Source organism: Macrotis lagotis, chromosome 3 (assembly GCF_037893015.1).
Source record: "Macrotis lagotis isolate mMagLag1 chromosome 3, bilby.v1.9.chrom.fasta, whole genome shotgun sequence".
NCBI classification, from domain to species: Eukaryota; Metazoa; Chordata; class Mammalia; order Peramelemorphia; family Peramelidae; genus Macrotis; species Macrotis lagotis.
The window spans coordinates 71,285,064-71,302,500 of NC_133660.1; the positions used below are offsets into that span (position 1 = coordinate 71,285,064).

Below are 17,437 nucleotides of genomic sequence, written 5' to 3' on the forward strand. Positions count from 1 at the left end.
TGCAGTGGATAGAGCACCAGCCCTGGAGTCAGGAGTCCCGGAGTTAAAGTCTGACCTCAGACACTTAATAATTACCTAGCTGTGTGACCTTGGACAAGTCACTTAATCCCACTGCCTTGCAAAAACCAAAAAAAAAAAAAGAAAGTAGATGGGAGGAAGCAAGAGAGGCAGGCTGATTAATCAGATTAATGGAATTAGAGAATTTTATAACCAGAAGGGGTCTTAGAGATCATCTGATTCAACATTTCCACATGAAAAATGAGGAAACTGAGATTCAGAGACATTAAGTGAGCAGAGAGAAAGGATCACATCTTGGATTTCCTGACTTCCAATCCAACGATCTGTTTTCCAGGAGTAATAGGATGAATATGAATTAGATGGTGATTGTGAGAGCAGAAACAAAAGACAAAGGAGCAGCAAGAGAACCTGAGTTCAAATGTAACCTAAGGCACTTAACTAGCTGTGTGATTTTCAACAAATCACTTACCTCAAAAGAGACTAGATAAAGATGTTGTGGAAGGGGCAGCTGGGTGGTGGTGACTCAGTGGATAGCTCATTGGCCCTGGAGTCAGGAGAATCTGAGTTCAAATGCAAGCTCAGAACTTAATAATTACCTGTGTGACCTTGGGCAAGTCACTTAACCTCACTGCACCCCCCCCCCCCAAAGATGTGATGAATGGAGAATTAACAGAACATGTTTACTGAATTTTGGGTGAGAAGATTAACTTTTAGGGTTTGAGTTTGGGTGATTTATGATAGTGACAGAAACAGGGAAATTCAGAGCATAAGCTGATTTGGAGAAGGTGATGTTAGTTTGAGACCTGATTTTAAGATGACCAAAGCATATATATGAAGTGCAGTAAACAAAAGGAAATACCACTGATGAATAAATGAAAAAAAATTTACTGTGTCAGGGGCTTTGATGAACACTAAAGACACAAGTACAAAAGAATAGTCTCTGCCCTTAAAAAACTTACATTCTAGTAGGGGAAAACAATATGGATATGGGGAAGTGGTGATCAGGGAAGGGAGGCTTGTTTTAGGAAGCCACAAGGAAAGTGAGTTGATAAACAGGGTATTCCCTTGGTATTCCTTTTCTAGAAGCAATAGCAGTATTGATTTGATCCTTGTACCCAGAGGGCTACAGTAAGAGGTCTGTAAGGGGGGTGGGGGCTGTGCCGTGAGAATAGATGGCAAGGAGACCTGAGTAGATGGACAGGACAAGTAGAACAGTGAAGGGGGGTGAGAGGAGTTAAAGAAAAAGTATTGAGGTAATCTGTACACAGTCACTGCTTAAAAGGACCAGGATTAGAGTGGGAGTTTAGAAGATGAGGGATTAACTACCCTAGGACCTATCTCAGAGTTATGAGGATTGAGATATTTGTGAAGATTCTGGAGTACAGTAGATGCAATAGAAATCCTTATTCCCTTTCCATAACTCCTTCCCTTGAGAGCCATATAATCGAAAATACTAATTTGCACCTATGGGGTCATAGATAAAACTTAAAAAAATTTTTAAATAGGTTTTTCTTTTTTTGCTTTCACATCAGCTACATTTTCATCCTCCCCATTCCAGAGTCAGTCTTTATAACATTTTTTTAAAAAATCCCCAGTAAGTCCAATAAAAAGTCTGATGTTGTTTGCATCCCCAATGGACTCTTCTGCAAAGAAGTACAAGGAGAGAATGTGGTAAGGGCAAAATGAAATAATATCTGTAAAGCATTTTGCATGAAAAGTTATAATATTAGTCATAATTTTACAACATTCAGTAAGACTGTTTTGCTGTTATTTTTTGGTGGAGAGTCAATTCCTTTTAGAGTTTCTGTCAGAAAATAATGACTGAGGGGCGGTTAGGTAGTGCAGTGGATAAAGCACCGGCCTTGGAGTCAGGAGTACCTGGGTTCAAATCCGGTCTCACTTAATAATTACCTAGCTGTGTGGCCTTGGGCAAGCCATTTAACCTCATTTTCCTTGCAAAAACCTAAAAAAACCCCTAATGACTGAACCCCAAAGGATTGATTCTATCAGTGGGAATTTCTCTGCCATTGAGATAAGTCAATTAATGAGATTTTTGGGAGCGGGGGGGAAATAGCCTCAAGTTGCTTGGATCTCATCTACAGTCACCTCTTCTGCTGCTCCCATGGAGAGAACAGGACACTGAAGATCTTAGAAGATCATGGTAAGATCTGGTAAGAACTGGCCTAGGTGAAGTGACTTCCATGAAAAGTAGGGGAAAACAGGACTTAAGAGGTGGCCTGTTTAACCAGCCTCATCATATTAGACACCAAATATTCAGGTATCTGGAGTGTTATTGAAAAAAGATTAATATAATTGTAATGATGTTTATCTCACCAGCGTCACTTTCTCCTCCAGAGCCTTCTGGGTCCAGTGGCTAGATATAAATCAGAATGACTGGAGATGATCCTGGATGTGAGGCAATCAGGGTTAAGTGACTTGCCCAAGGTCACACAGCTAGGAAGAGTCAAGTGCCTTGAGGCTGGATTTGAACTCCCATCTTCTTGACTCCAAGGTCAGTACTCTATCCACTGTGTCACCTAGCTGCTCTTTATGATTTGCAAAGCCCTTTCTTCCCAGATAGAGGGGTATCCGAAGTGTTTGTACATTTTACGCTACATTATTAAGGTTTTTGGAATACCCTGTATTGTCTCATTTTATCTTTACAACTTTCTCATCATTTAAAGATAAGGAAACTGAGTTTCAAATAGGTTGTGACGTGTGGACACCCAGTTACTGAGAATTTGAGGATACTCAGAATTTGAACTCATTTCTTCTAGACTCTCATCTAGCATTCTATAAGCACTGTGTATTTTAGCCATCACACAACCTCCAAGCAACGGAGATTAGGGGGCTTTTCCAAGGTAAGCAGAACAATCAGATCTCTCAGAGGTTAAGCCACAATCCAGAGGACACCAGATCCTTTCTGGCTCTGATCCTGAGTCAACAGCAGCTTTGTTGAAGCAATTTTTGTTTTTTGCTCTGGCCTCCATTTTCCTTTCAGAAAGTGAATTTTGAACATAATATTGTCTTATCTCACTGCCTGGCTTTGCCAAGTCCTTAATAATCAATATTAGAAGACAGTGCAGGGTAGCAGAAAATACACTGAATGTGATGTCACAGAAGGCCAGGGTTCTCGTCTGAGACTCTATTTAGCTGTGACTTGTGGCTAAGTCACTTAGTTTCCTGGAGCCTGTTTCTTCACCTGGAAAATGAATACAATTCTTGCATTACCCAAGTTGTCTGATTACTGTGAGGAAAGGACATTGTAGATATATAGAAAGGCTATTATCTATTTTAGGCCCAGTTCCATCTTATCGGTTGTGTAACTTTGGGTAAGATATTTGTATTTAAAACCTTGAACAAAGGGCTTCTTCAAAGGTGGAAGCATTTCTATTCACCCTATCAATCAAATGTGTCCTTTCCCCCCTCTTGGGCCAAGTTAGGGTGAAGCCTCTCTCCCTGAGAGGCAGAATCAAACAATAGCATAATTGGTATTTCAGAGCCAAAGGTTCACAATAATGGTAGACTTAGAAAAAAATTTTTTTAAACTGCCTTGGCATTCTTTTCCCTGTACCAAAACAAAGAGGCTAACCCACCAAACATTCCACGGGCCTCAATCTGGGTATTTACACGTAACAAGGGAAAACAAAAACTTCTTAGTAAATAACACATGTGGTAGGCTACTTTTATCTCTTCCTGTTTTCAATTGGCAGAATGTTCCTGAATGGTCATCTTCAGAGTAGAGACACATTGAGAAAGTGAATCGTGAATCTACCAGGCACACTCAACCTTCAAGTGTTTCTACACTTTTATCAGTCTAAGGGAACTTTGACAAGATTCAAAGTGCCTAGGAGAACACAAAAGGCTCATTGTCCCTAAGCCATTCAGCCAGTCTGACCACTTCGAAAATTGTATGATGTTCTCTGGAACGTGGAGTCAGCTACCAACAAAATCCTTCGGAATGAAGCAGTATTTTAGTGTAGAGAGGCTGGGCAGAGGTCACTTCTTATTGCTGAGTCTTTACTGGTCTTAGTTTTTATGCCAATGAAACAGAAGCCAGTAATACATGAAATGATTGCTTCTAAAGCACTTTGAGATCAAAGGAAATAGGTGCTTTAAATAATCAAAGATTCTTTGAACCAGTTTAAGTGTTTCAATGTAAGAAAATGTTAAAGACACAAGTCTTCCTGAGTGTTTCTGCATCCTTGTGTAGAATGAAGTGAGTAGTCAAGAGTACAATCTACACAATAATCACACTAATGAAAGAAAAACACTACTGAAAGGCATGGAAACTGATCTTTGCAGTAAGGCTAGGCAACTGACAGCAACATAGTTTTCTTCTCTTGTCAGGTGGATGAGGAAAGACAAAATGAGGCATACAAAGACAGTCAATGTGTTGACATATTTTAACTATACTTTTTTTGGCTTACAGTGGAGGGTTCTAGTTAGGGGGATGGTGAGGTTGGAAATCAATAGAAAGTGAAAAATATTTTTTAAAAGACATTAAAATATTTACTTAAATATTTAAATTACACAAAGTTACCATATTCACCAAGCAAGGATAACCAATTTTATTTTTTTAATTAACCAGAAAATCTATTTTCTCTTCCTCTTGGGGGAAACAACACAACTAAACCAAACCCTTGTAAGAAATATGCAGTTAGTCAAAATAAATACTCATAGCCATTGTCCAAATGCAGTCTGCATTTGTTGTAAATCATCACTCTGTTAAGGAGGGGGTTAGCAGGATTTATCACCAGTCCTCTGGAACTGTTTTTGGTCAAGGTATAGATCAGAGTTCTTAAGTCTTTCCAAATTGTCTTTAAAACATTACCAACAGTTATATAAATTGTTCTGACTTTGTTCACTTCACTCTGTACCAGCTCAAAAAATCTTCCCAGATTTTTCAGAAACCATACCTTTTTTTAAATTTCTTGTAGCATAATAGTATGGATTATTAATTTTCAAAGAACTAGAACTAAAAACACTGATAACTGAATGTAATAATCCTGTGACCCTCCAAATAACAATAACCCCCAAAAGCAGAACCCCCCAAAGCACAGGAAGAAACAATTTTCCAGTCCAAGACAACTTAGAAGAACAGCAAGAAAGGTCAATTGCACTTAGGTGAGAATGAATGGAGTGTTTTCCAGTGCACAGGGAAGGGCAGGTCTTGCCAAGAAACCAGAAGCAGGCCTTAGGGGAAAATTTCAGTTTTCATCCCACAGTAAGACAGAAGTTTAGAGAGAGGGAACAGCTAGGTGGCACAGTGGAGTGACCGGCCCTGGAGTCAGGAGTACCGAGTTCAAATTCAGCCTCAGACACTCAATAATTACCTAGCTGTGTCAACTTGGGCAAGTCATTTAACCCTATTGCTCTACAAAAAAACAAAAAAAAAATTATAGGGATCTCTTTGCTGATACTGAGTGCAGGACTCTATTGCATTACCCATACTTAGATTTGGGTTGAAGTCTTCAGTCATAATCTCTGGGTGAAGAGAAGCACTAAAACTTGCAGCTACAGAGGAGCAGGAACCCTAGTCACAGTTCCAGAGTGAAGAAGAGTGCTTGTGATCACTCACAGACCAGAACACAGGCCAGGAGAATAGTAAACATGTCTTTCATATTATCTTGGAAGAAATGAATGCCTACAGATCAGACCCAGAATTAGATCTGAAAACAACAAGTAAAACTCAAAAACCCTGAAGTGTGGGAAAGTGTCCCTGCCACTCCAGAAACTGAGCCCAACTATAAAACAAAAAGTTAAAAAAAAATAGGCTAGAAAAATGAGTAAACACTCCCCCAATAAAAAAAAGATCCTGACCAAGAAAGTTGCTAAGGGGAGTGGGAAGATAAAAACACAAACTCAGAAGAAGATAATAAAATCAAAACTGCTACATCCAAAACTTCAATGAAAAATATGAACTGGTCCCAGGTTTTGGAAGAATTCAAGAAGAATTTTAAACATCAAATAATAGAGGTAGAGGAAAAATGGGAAAAACAAATAACAGTGATGAAAGAAAATCATGAAAAAAAATCAAAAGCTTTGTAAAGGAAGCACACAAAAAATACTGAAGAAAATACCTTAAAAACCAGAAAAGGACAGATAAAAGAGGCAAAAAATGCAATGAAGAGAACTCCATAAAAAGCTGACCTGCAACCTTAATGGACTTACTCATTCCATCAGTGCCCAATTCTAATTTTTAAATAATTATTTCCCAACTTAAAGACTGATAAATTGCCTTCTGTGGGAGGTGTGGGGAGGGGAATTAGGGGGAAAATTGTAAAATTCAAAATAAAAAAAATCTTTTTTAAAAAAAGAAAAAATAAATATTTCCTTCACTGAACTCTTGCATACCTTTTCCCATTTGACCAATTCTGTTTTTTAAGGAGCTCTTTTTCTTTTAGTGAATTTTTGTAGATCTTTTCCACTTGGTCAGGTCAGATTTTTTTTTATGAAAGATTTATTTTTAATTTTACAATTTTTCCCCCAATCTTACTTCCCTACCCCATCCCCCACAGAAGGCAGTCTGTTAGTCTTTACATTGTTTCCATGCTATAGAGTGATCTAAGTTGAATGTGATGAGAGAGAAAACATATCCTTATAGAAGAAACATAAAGTACAAGAGATAGCAAAATTACAAATTTATTCAAACTCCACAATTCTTTCTTTGGATACAGATGGTATTCTCCATCACAGATACCCCAAAATTGTGCCTGACATCACTGACACACAGACTTCTCCACACTGAATTAAACTGATATTTTTAACCTAAGTGCAGGATTTTGTATTATATATGTATTGGAGTGAGGAATTTTGAATACTGTTAACTTACCTGTTTTATGAAACTTACCAGTATGATTGGCCTGGTTTCTTTGCCTTTATCATGCTGACAAAAAATAAAAAGAGGGCTGAGGGGAAAGATGGTTGATGTTTGCTTTGCATAGTGACTTGATATAACAAAGTAAGTAAACTGGATCTGAAGCCAGGGGACCTATGTCGGAAATTTGGGCAAATCAGCCCACTGCTCTGGGTTTCAGGTTCCTCATTTGTGAAATAGGATAAAGAATTCTTGTACTATCTACTTGAAAACTTTAACTGGATATGTTAAAATTATTTTTTTTAAAGTTTTTGTTGATGTCTTTTATTTTTATCTAGTATCATTTCCTGATGGTCTTCCATATCACTGAATCTAGGCTTACAACAGAAAAAGTTAAGTAAAACTGGACATGAAAACTTAATTGTTTAGGCAGTATTAAAAGCCCACAGTCTACCTTTTCTCTACAAAGAAAGGGAATGTTTTATCACCTGTTCTTGGGGTTCCCCTGAATTCTTCATTGTTGTATTCATCATTGAACAATAATATTACATTGTATGACAATTTATTCAGACCTTCTTTTATTTCTCCCTCCCTATCCCCAGTTATGGTACTTGTAAAAATTCTTCTATGAATCTTTTGGTTTATCTGAGACCTCACTTTGTTTTTGTCTTCCTTGAAGTTTATGTCCAGTTGTAAGAACACATAGAATCACAAGATATGAACAATTCAGTAGTCTTTCTTACTAAAGTCTAGTTTTTTCAGTTTATTTGCACCAATTTACAATTCTAAATTAGTGTGCTTATCTTTCCACAACCCTTCCAACACTATTTCTGTTTATGCCAATTTGATGTTTGTCATGAATTATTATTCTAATAAATGAAAACTTATTAATGTTCTGATGGCATTTAGAGAATTCATTAAAAACAAGATAGATACATATCCTAAGAGGAAAAATATCTTTTCTTGAAAGGGCAGACAAAGTTATAAGGCCAGGTTCTTCAACTAGTAGTATTTCATAATCTCCTTAATGTATCCATGAGGTTTTGTTTTTATTTATCTTTTAACCATAATTTCTTGCTCAGGAAAGAAGGTCTGTTTAATTTATTTTGAAATCACAACTTCAGACAATATAATAAGCAGAGAAATATCAATAGCACTCAGAATATTGTCGACAACCTTACGGCAATATTAATCTCATTTTTTAGTAGATTTGCAACTTGAGAGTCTGGGGACAAGCTATATTCCAAAGACTACATACAACTGCTTTAGTCAGAGAATCTGTCCCTTCCTCAATCAAAGAAGCATTTATTTAAAGTATATCATGGTCAAGTGGACTGAAAACTTAAACATCCGTAATTTTAGTGAGATTGTAAATTTAGTGGGGGTGGATCCTCCATAGTCTTCCTATATTTATTGCCTGGTCACCAGATTCCTGACCACAGTGATTTGGGAAAATCATTGAACAGGGCAGTGACTTATCTAAACTAATCTTTGTGTTCAGATGACAAATTGGTGTTCTTGAAATTTTTCAACTGGGTAGGACTTCACGTGAGGTTTAATTTGCCAGATCCTTACAGATTGAATCTAAGAGTCCTGAAAATACTTGCAAATATTGCTGAGCTTTTGTTAATCATATTTGAAAAATTCTAACAAATTAGATTAGTAATCAGGTTGGTATACAATTTGATTTTTCAAAAGAAGTTAGAAGGTGGATGCTTCAAACATGTGCTATTGTGGAATAGCTCTTGAGAATACAGGGTACTTCCCACACTATCATGAGGAATTAAAAGATGACTTTAAGTGAAACATGTTAGCATGTCAGTTTTTAAGTTTATGTATATTTTAAATTTATGTTCAGTTATTCACAAGTCCTTTGTCTCTCAATGGTCATATTGTTAGGCTTAATACTGTGATACAATTAGAGCTGAAAGACATTTCATTCAATTCATGCTCATTATAGGTGAGGAAATTAAAGGCCATAGTAGTAAAGTCTATGGTGTGAACTTTTCCAAGTTCACACCACTAATCAGTAATAAAGTCAAAAAGAGAACCAAGTCTTGTCTCACAGCTTAGCAATATTTGTACTATATTACATGAAGAATGGCCCTTTACAAATTTCTTTTCAGGAAGCTGAACTCATTAATGCAGTTCAAATTAATAGTGCAATGTACAGACAAATAAATACCTTTCAAAGAGAGATAGTTTATTTACATTATTTATTCTCTTCAAGGCAATTTTTTCTTAGTTTAAATAATATATCTCCAAGAAATGAAAGTTAGTTTTAATACAGAAGATTTAAAAGTGAAAAAGCATTTCAACTTGTATATACATGATTTAATAGGATTGGTTTTAAACAGTTCTTTTGAAACTGCACATCACTGCTAAGTAGGCTGAACACAGACCAAACACAGATGTTCTAACACCTTTATTTTGAGAAATTATGCTTGTATCTCATGCTGCTCCAAAGAATGAAGTTCAAATTAGAATTTGATCATATGGTAATAAACAGGAACATTCTTTTTTCAAATACTTCATGAATTAATGACCCATTACTGCAGGCTTCAGGGACAGGAAAAAAAAAAAAGACATTCTTAGAAGAAATTAGCCTGCCCTCAATCTTTTCTGGAAATTTCTCTAACAATCAGCAGTGTGGGTCATTGTGTTACTGTATAATTTGATGTGTTGACTGAATCCAACAGGACAGATTTATTTTGTGATATTAAAAGCACAAAGAAATTTGTGAACAACTACTGTTGCTGCCAAAATATTTGAATATAATTCCTTCACAGTTTATGGTTCAGGTATTTCTATCCATAGATATCCTATGTGCATATTAAATAATACTTCAAAAAACATTTAGGATATTTTCAGAATAACAGTATTCCCATTTACCCATAACACACTGAGGTTTCAAATATTTCAAAATAGATGGAGAAAATTTACAAAACTATTTTAAACACAAGTTTCTTTGAAGAGTTGTCATAATAACCATTACTTTTTTAAAAAATTCTAACAACTTTTCTGTCTGGTCAAAACAATAATTGTAAATGAAAAAAAAGCCTTTCTACCAATCTGTGCAGGATCTCCTCTCAGAATATCTCAAGGTCAGATCTGGATGCTAAGCAGCAGCAATTGAAGTATCATCCACTTGCCGACCCTGGGGCTTTAAGAAGAGAAAAAAAACAACTTGGTTCAAGCCAACAAACATTAATTGCCTTCTATGTACCAGGCACTATACTATGTAGAAGGGATACCAAAAAAAAAAAAAAAAAGACAAAAACCTGTTCCTGACCTCAAAACTCTAATTGGGAAGGCAAGATGTAAACTATCTACAAACAAGCTATAGAGAGGATAAAATGTAGATAATCAGAGAGAAGACACTAGGGGGTTCAGGAAAGGCTCCTTTCAGAAGGTGGTATTTTAGCTAGGACCTAAAGATGGAGAAGTGAGGAATCACAGACGAGGAGAGAAAATATTTCAGGCATGGGAGACAACCACTGAACATACTTGGGAGTCGTAAGGTAGAATAGCCAGTGCAAGGAAAAACAATGAGGCCAATGTCAAGGGATCACATGAAGAGGGTATGAGATGAAAAAGGACTAGAAATGTGGGGGAGAGGGCTAAGTGATGAAGGGTTTTAAACAAGAAATGTTATATATATGGATTTATATGTGATCCTGGAGGTAACAGAGAGCCACTGGAGTTTATTGAGTAGTGGGGCCTTGGTTAAACCAGCATCTAGGAAAATCAATTTGATGGTTGTTCACAGACTGAAGTGGGATAAGACTTGAAGCAGGCAGGCTAAGAACAAGGCTACTAAAACAGTGAGAAGTAACACCAGGGTGGTGGCAGTGCCAGAGAAGACAAAGGAAGCAAGGTCACAAAGGTAAGATTGATAGGCCTTGACCACAGATTGGATATATTAGGGATACAGGGCAGTGGGAAGAGGATGATACTGAGGTTGTGAGTCTAGATGACTGGAAAAACAGTGGTATCCCTGTTAGTAACAGGGAAGCTAAGGACCATGGGTGGCGATGACTTCAGACTGAAAGCAGTCATCAAGGTACAAGTCTTTGGCATAGCAGAAGGCCAGGGGTAGGCATGAGACAAAATGAAATCCATCTTCCTAGACAACAACTCTCAGGTCAGTGAATGAGCTGCCAAGTACTTCAGAAACCGAAATCTTCCTGTTTTGCCCAGGATCAAACAGGTATTTTCACTTCTCTTGAGTTCTACAGTAAGTTGGTTGAGTATTTGAAAATTGAGGACCTATCTTTCAAGTATGTGAAGACATAAAACATGGATAAGTATTCGGGTTTCCCCATGTGACCACCCTGAGCACTACCACTTCACTGACCCATCTCCTGGAGGGTAATGCAGCTGATCTGGAGGCAGAATGAGATGCTTTTGAAGAGAAGACCAAGGTAGCTAGAGGGATTGAGCCATTTGTTGGAGGTGCTGGCATGCATAGGCATATTGTTTTCAATGATCCTGGCTCAAGTTTGGTGTCCAGGACTTGAATGAAGAGACTATATATATGGATATAATTCTAGCCAAGGTCAGTTTCTTTAGACCTCTCCCAAGTTCCTCCACTGGTTCTGACTGTGGGGGTGATTACAATTATAGATGCCAGGGAAGTCCTGGTGGTAAAATCTGGGGACTAGCAGGTCCTGACACTGTCCATGGCCATTAAGGAGGGGGTAAATCCCATGTGGATTGTGTCTGCTCTCTAGAGGCAACCCCATACAGTATTTGTGTGTGATGAAGATGCTGCAATGGAATTTAGAATGAAAACTATCAAGCATCAAAGGATTGATGTAAATTCACAAGCTAATGGAGCCACTGAACAGTATGAAAGAAAAAACAAAGAAAAGTCAAACTTTCAAGAAACTTAGGAGTGATTAATTTGCCTGCTGTACAATTCCCCAAAGAGACTTTGAGGGTTATAGAAAAAAAATTTCATTTATTCTATCTATGCCCCTTCCAAAAATTTTTTTTTTTACTTTTGATGAAAATGGGCATTGGTGAATATACTGTATTCATTTGTAAGAGTTGATACTTACAAAAATGGTGTTTGGTGCTGTAATTTGATTTTCTCTTTAGAATTTATTTTCTGTTTTCTATTGCCCTGTCCTACCTGCTAAATAAGAGAAAATGGACATGGAAATACCTTAATATAAACATTTTTAAAAAAAGTGAGCCCAAGGATACAGGAAGAGAGGAAAAAGTGTGACTACACACACACACACACACACACACACACACACACACACACACACACAATTTACTTCACCTCTCTAGGAGAAGTAGGTAGACAGGAGGTATACAAGGTAAAATGTGGAAAAATAGACCCAGGAAAAGTAGGCATTTAGAGCTGAAAAGGATTAGTGACAACTCTAGATAGGATGGGGGTGGGGGGAAGGAATAGCTACATTTCTTTTTTTTCTTTGTCTCTTTCACAGTAGACCCTTTACTTGAACTGAGATGACTCCAATAAGTAAAATGTTGAGGTATGGGGAAAAGAAAGGGGAGAAGAGGGTCTCTGTTACTGGTGTGCAGTCTTGCTGTGGGTTCACTGTCTTAGGCTCACTCTGATATTGTAGGAGGGTAGGATAGCAATTCATTTCTCCACTGAAGGCCATTTTTAAGCAATCAGACTTTTCAGTATTGGCAAAAAGTCAACCAAAAGGCATTATGGTTCAGGGTTGGGTTAAGAAATATAACATGAATAATGTTTCCCTCTTAAGATTTGTGAGTGCAAGGCCTATGCATTCTCCCATCACATTCTAGTCATTCAATAACATTATCACCCACTATGGACAATGTGCTAACTCAATCCCAAGGTAGATACAAAGCATGATCAGCTATGCACCTCCTCTAGGACCTTTCTCCATTAGGAAAGAACAGTTGTATTTCACCAAAATTAGTATTTTATGATGAAACACCTGAGTCCCTTTGCAACATTTTCTGTTGTCTCCCTTCCAAACAACTGGAACTTCCATCACAGCTCACTCCTCTACGATTAGAACGGTCACACCTTCTCTCTGTGGCCTTCTTATTGTCTAAGCTGATTCTGTGTGATTGTGGGAAATTGCTGCCTCCACTTTGGGGAGAGGGGGAATCTTGTGTTTGATTCAATTTTTGACAACTTGATGACAATATCTGAATACTGTGTTTTCTACTTGTGGCTCTCAATTTGAGTTTTTATGTGATTAGTAAAATTGTCTTCAATTGACAGATAAATACATTAAGTCTCCTACTTCTAAGTCCAGAGCTAACTACAAAGGTTAGTTACAAATATCAAAATTCAGGAATCTCTGTCACTACTGATGACACAAAATGAACTAGTTCATCCCCTTGAGCTGAAGGAGGGCACTGAAAGGAAGCACCCTGAGTAGGTGAAGATACCTAAGTGATTCAAGGAGCACCAGGTCTGTAATTATGAAGACCTGAATTCAAATCTGGCTTCTTGACACGTACTAGTTGTGTGACCTTGGGCAAGTCATTTAATCCTGTTTGCCTCACTTTCCTCATCTATAAAATGAACTTGGGAAGAAGACAGCAACCACTTCAATATTTTGGCCAAGAAAAATCCAAAACTAACAACAACAACAACAGGTATATTCTATCCTGCCCTTCTGGTGAGAACAACAGGAAGAGTAAATTTTAAAAATGCTCCCTTGTCTTTATCTGCAGTCTTCTGGGGTCACATGCTGGTGCTCCTCCTAAATCAGGGGTTCTTAACTTGAAGTCTATGAATAGATTTCAAAAGATCTGTCAACTTGGATGGTTAAAAAAATTATTTCTTTACTTTAAATAACTGAAATTTAGAAGTTCCTCTGATTATGAATTAAAAAAGAAAAGAGAAAGGAAAGGATCCCTTAGCTTCCCCAACCTGCCAAACAGGTCCATAATTCACAAAAAAAGTTCAAGATCCTAATTTAGTATGATCTAGATTAGAAGTAAAAAGCAGGGGGTGGCTAGGTGGCGCAGTTGATAAAACACCGGCCCTGGAGTCAGGAGTACCTGGGTTCAAATCCGGTCTCACTTAATAATTACCTAGCTGTGTGGCCTTGGGCAAGCCACTTAACCCCATTGCCTAGCAAAAAAAAAAAAAAAAACCCTAAAAAAAAGAAGTAAAAACTTTAGAGAAAGAATAATGATAAGGAAAGTAATTATTTCTCTTCCCCCCAAAAGTGAAAAGTGAGGATAAGAGTAGTTTCACAGAAGCGATAGAAAAAGTTGTTGAGTAATCTGCTCATTACCTAATGCAAAAATCTCTGTTACTAGATATGTGACTCTTATACAGATCACTTCAACTGTGAATCTCAACACTCTCTTCTGCAAAAAATGGAACTAAATATAATACTTATGTTACTTCATAATATGAACAAAGTATGTTGTAACCTATTGAAGTGCTATAAAATTATGGAAGTATTATGATTATTTTTAATTAGAGAAAAAAATGTTGAGAGATATTCTCTAGAGTCCAAGAAGGTGTTGGAGAAAAAGGGGCAATATACACTTGCAGTGAAGTATCTGAAGGGTTCAGTATCTACACTGAGGAAAAGTCATTGTTTCAATTGTAAATCTCCACCACTGATACAGAATCTAGCTCTTTAAAACAATTCTACTTGGGCTTACTTGGCAGAAGTTATCTTATTGGAATGCAATGCTTGTAATTTAGAAGAAAGGATTATAATAATCAAAAAGGCAGGCATATAAGAAATGTTAGGGGCGGCTAGGTGGCGCAGTGGATAAAGCACCGGCCTTGGAGTCAGGAGTACCTGGGTTCAAATCTGGCCTCAGACACTTAATAATGACCTAGCTGTGTGGCCTTGGGCAAGCCACTTAACCCCATTTGCCTTGCCAAAAACCTAAAAAAAAAAAAAAATGTTAAAGCTCTTAACTGTTTCTGGCAGTTATTTTTCCTACAAAGTTAAATACCACCCAAAATATGGCTTTGTCAATAAACCAGAAGACTGGCATATCACTAAGTGGAGTGAGGCACCATACATAAGATGAAAATAAGTTAGTGATTGAGATAAATCCATGTTTCTAGATGTAGTTAACGCTAGTATCTCCAACCATATATATATATATATAATTTTCTTTTCTTTTTTTTTTTTAGTTTTTTTCCCAAGGCAAATGGGGTTAAGTGGCTTGCCCAAGGCCACACAGCTAGGTCATTATTAAGTGTCTTAGACCGGATTTGAACCCAGGTACTCCTGACTCCAGGGCCGGTGCTTTATCCACTGCGCCACCTAGCTGCCCCATCTCCAACCATCTTAATAGAACTAGAGCAGTCTTGTTTCTGTGGTTACAAGTTTCATTTTCACCTTGAATTAATGCAATGTATCTTAAGGTGGGAGTTGCTATCTCTAGAGGTGATAGGAGAGCAGGAAGGTAGAGTCTTCTACTTTATTCCCAACCTGGGGGAGGAAGAAGTGACAGCTGACACCAGTGCATGAATTTAGACTTAGAAGACTTTGGTTTGAATCTCAGTTTTGCTATTAACAGTCCCATAGAGGTCCCTTTCAACTCAGAGATTCCATAAAATACAACTTTACAGAGGAAATAGAATATCTATATAACATGTTATTTTAAGAAGTTGGTATGGGCTAGAAATACAAATAAGGGTTAAAATGAATTAAGACAAATATCTGTAAATGTAACATAAAGGAAAGTTAGGGATATTTGGGAAGTGTCTTTTTGATGGTAACCACATGAAGGGGACAAAGGTCCAGTTAGGCTTGACAGTTTAGTCAAACACAGCAATTTTAAATATTTATTATCAACAAAACTCATCCATTTATATAGCACCTTCTGGTTTTCAAAGTGATTTTGAGTGTGACCATCCTGTTTGTGTTTTATTGCAAGGATTTGATAATAACAAAATATAAGCACATGAAATTTAAAAGAGTTAATGTGCTCCCAGAATTAGATTTTCAAAAAAAAAGGTCTAAATCCAGTATTGTGGAACCATAGAGATTTAAAAGAATGTTTTGATAATTCATTTAGATCATAATTCTATTTAAAATAAAAAAGAAATATGTTTTATAAAGCCAAAGAAGAAAAAAAATACATTTTAGTATTACACAAAGATGAATTACTCAATGATCCAAGTTGGGATTATCTTTCTTTGAAACCAGTCATTTTCTGTTTTCTTATTCCCTATGCCTCACATAGGTTTCATTTGTTTCTCTATCCAGTCTAATCCCAAAGTTAGCTTAGTCTAATATTTCTCTAGTTGCTAGGATTTCATCTCTCTGACCTTCCACTTTTTTGGACTTCATCCATTTTCTCTACTCTCACTCTAGATGTAGAGAATGCTCATTAAAGGGAATAAAACAGTTATTTTTACCCAAAATAAATTCCCAAAGTCTAATCTCTGTGAGGCTTTATGTTGCTGCTCAATGATCCTTTTAATTTTTTGGCAAGACAATGGGGTTAAATGACTTGCCCAAGGTCACAGACAGCTAGTAAGTATCAAGTGTCTGAGACTAGCTTTGAATTCAGGTCCTCTTGACTCCAGGGCTGGTATTTTTATCCACTGAGCCACCTTGCTGCCCCAGCAATGATCTTTTTTGATTCTTACTATCTACTTATCATATTCCCCACAACAACTATTCCATGCCTTTCCTTTTTTCCTTTTAACAGCACCCTCACAACACCATCTCCACCTTCCAACAGAGCAGCAGATGACAAGACTTTCTCCTCCACTGACAAGGTTAAAAGTTACTGGATGCACACATCACACAGTCTCTTCCTCCATTTATCCTAACTTTAACCATTTCATCTCTCTCCTATTCTTTAGCACTGAAGTCAGTGAAAAAAAAAATCTGTCCCCAAATAATGATTTTATTTTCTCACTACTCTATTCAACCTTTTGAAATGTGGCTTCCACTTATTCTTCTGCGTCTGCTGGAATTATTCCAAGGATACTAATTTCTAAATTCAGCTACCTTTTAAAATTATTCATTCTTATTGACAATGATGCCTGTCCCCTTCTATTGTATACATTCTCTATCCTTCAACTTCAGAGACAATGCACCCTTAGTCTTAGGAGAAACTAAGACTTTTTGATGCATTCTCTATGTCTCTTATGGCTCCAAATCTTCCACACTTCTTAACATGGGGGTTCCCAGGGTTATTTCCTTGGCTGCCTTCTCTTAACTGTACATATACTACCTTACCAATCTCATTCATTTGTACACTATGAACCACTGCCTCTTTGTGATTCCCAAACTCATATTTCTCTACCCCGATCCCTGAGTTAAGACCTGCTCTTCACATTGTCTATAAGACATCTCCACCTGGATGTTCCACGAGCACATATAAAACTCATGAGTCCAAAACCTGTCTGCCTCTGCTTTGTGATTTTACTATTACTGTGTTATCACAATTCACTTAGCCTACCATGTTTGTTATCTTCTAATTCTCTTTAATTCTTCCTTCTTCTAATTTCTCAAAACCAACCAATTACTAAGTCCTAGAAGTCCTATTAAAGTCATTTTTGTATCATTTATCACATCTGCCCTTTTATTCTCTCCTGGTTGCCTGCCTCTAGAGCAGGCTTAAATCATAACAGTCATCTTC

General features: G+C 37.2%; 1 protein-coding gene and 1 pseudogene across 1 annotated transcript in view; one reads left to right on the plus strand and one right to left on the minus strand.

Annotated features, from left to right (window-relative positions):
* Positions 1–1,745: 1,745 nt before the first annotated feature.
* TRAPPC11 (trafficking protein particle complex subunit 11) overlaps positions 1,746–17,437 on the minus strand; it is a 65,405-nt gene continuing 49,713 nt past the window's right edge. Inside the window, exon 27 of the mRNA XM_074231556.1 lies at positions 1,746–10,001. Coding sequence (XP_074087657.1) covers positions 9,957–10,001 — 45 coding nt within the window. The 3' untranslated portion in view covers positions 1,746–9,956. The remainder of the gene's footprint in view (positions 10,002–17,437) is intronic.
* On the plus strand, positions 10,812–11,743 carry LOC141517131 (glucosamine-6-phosphate deaminase 1-like; annotated as a pseudogene).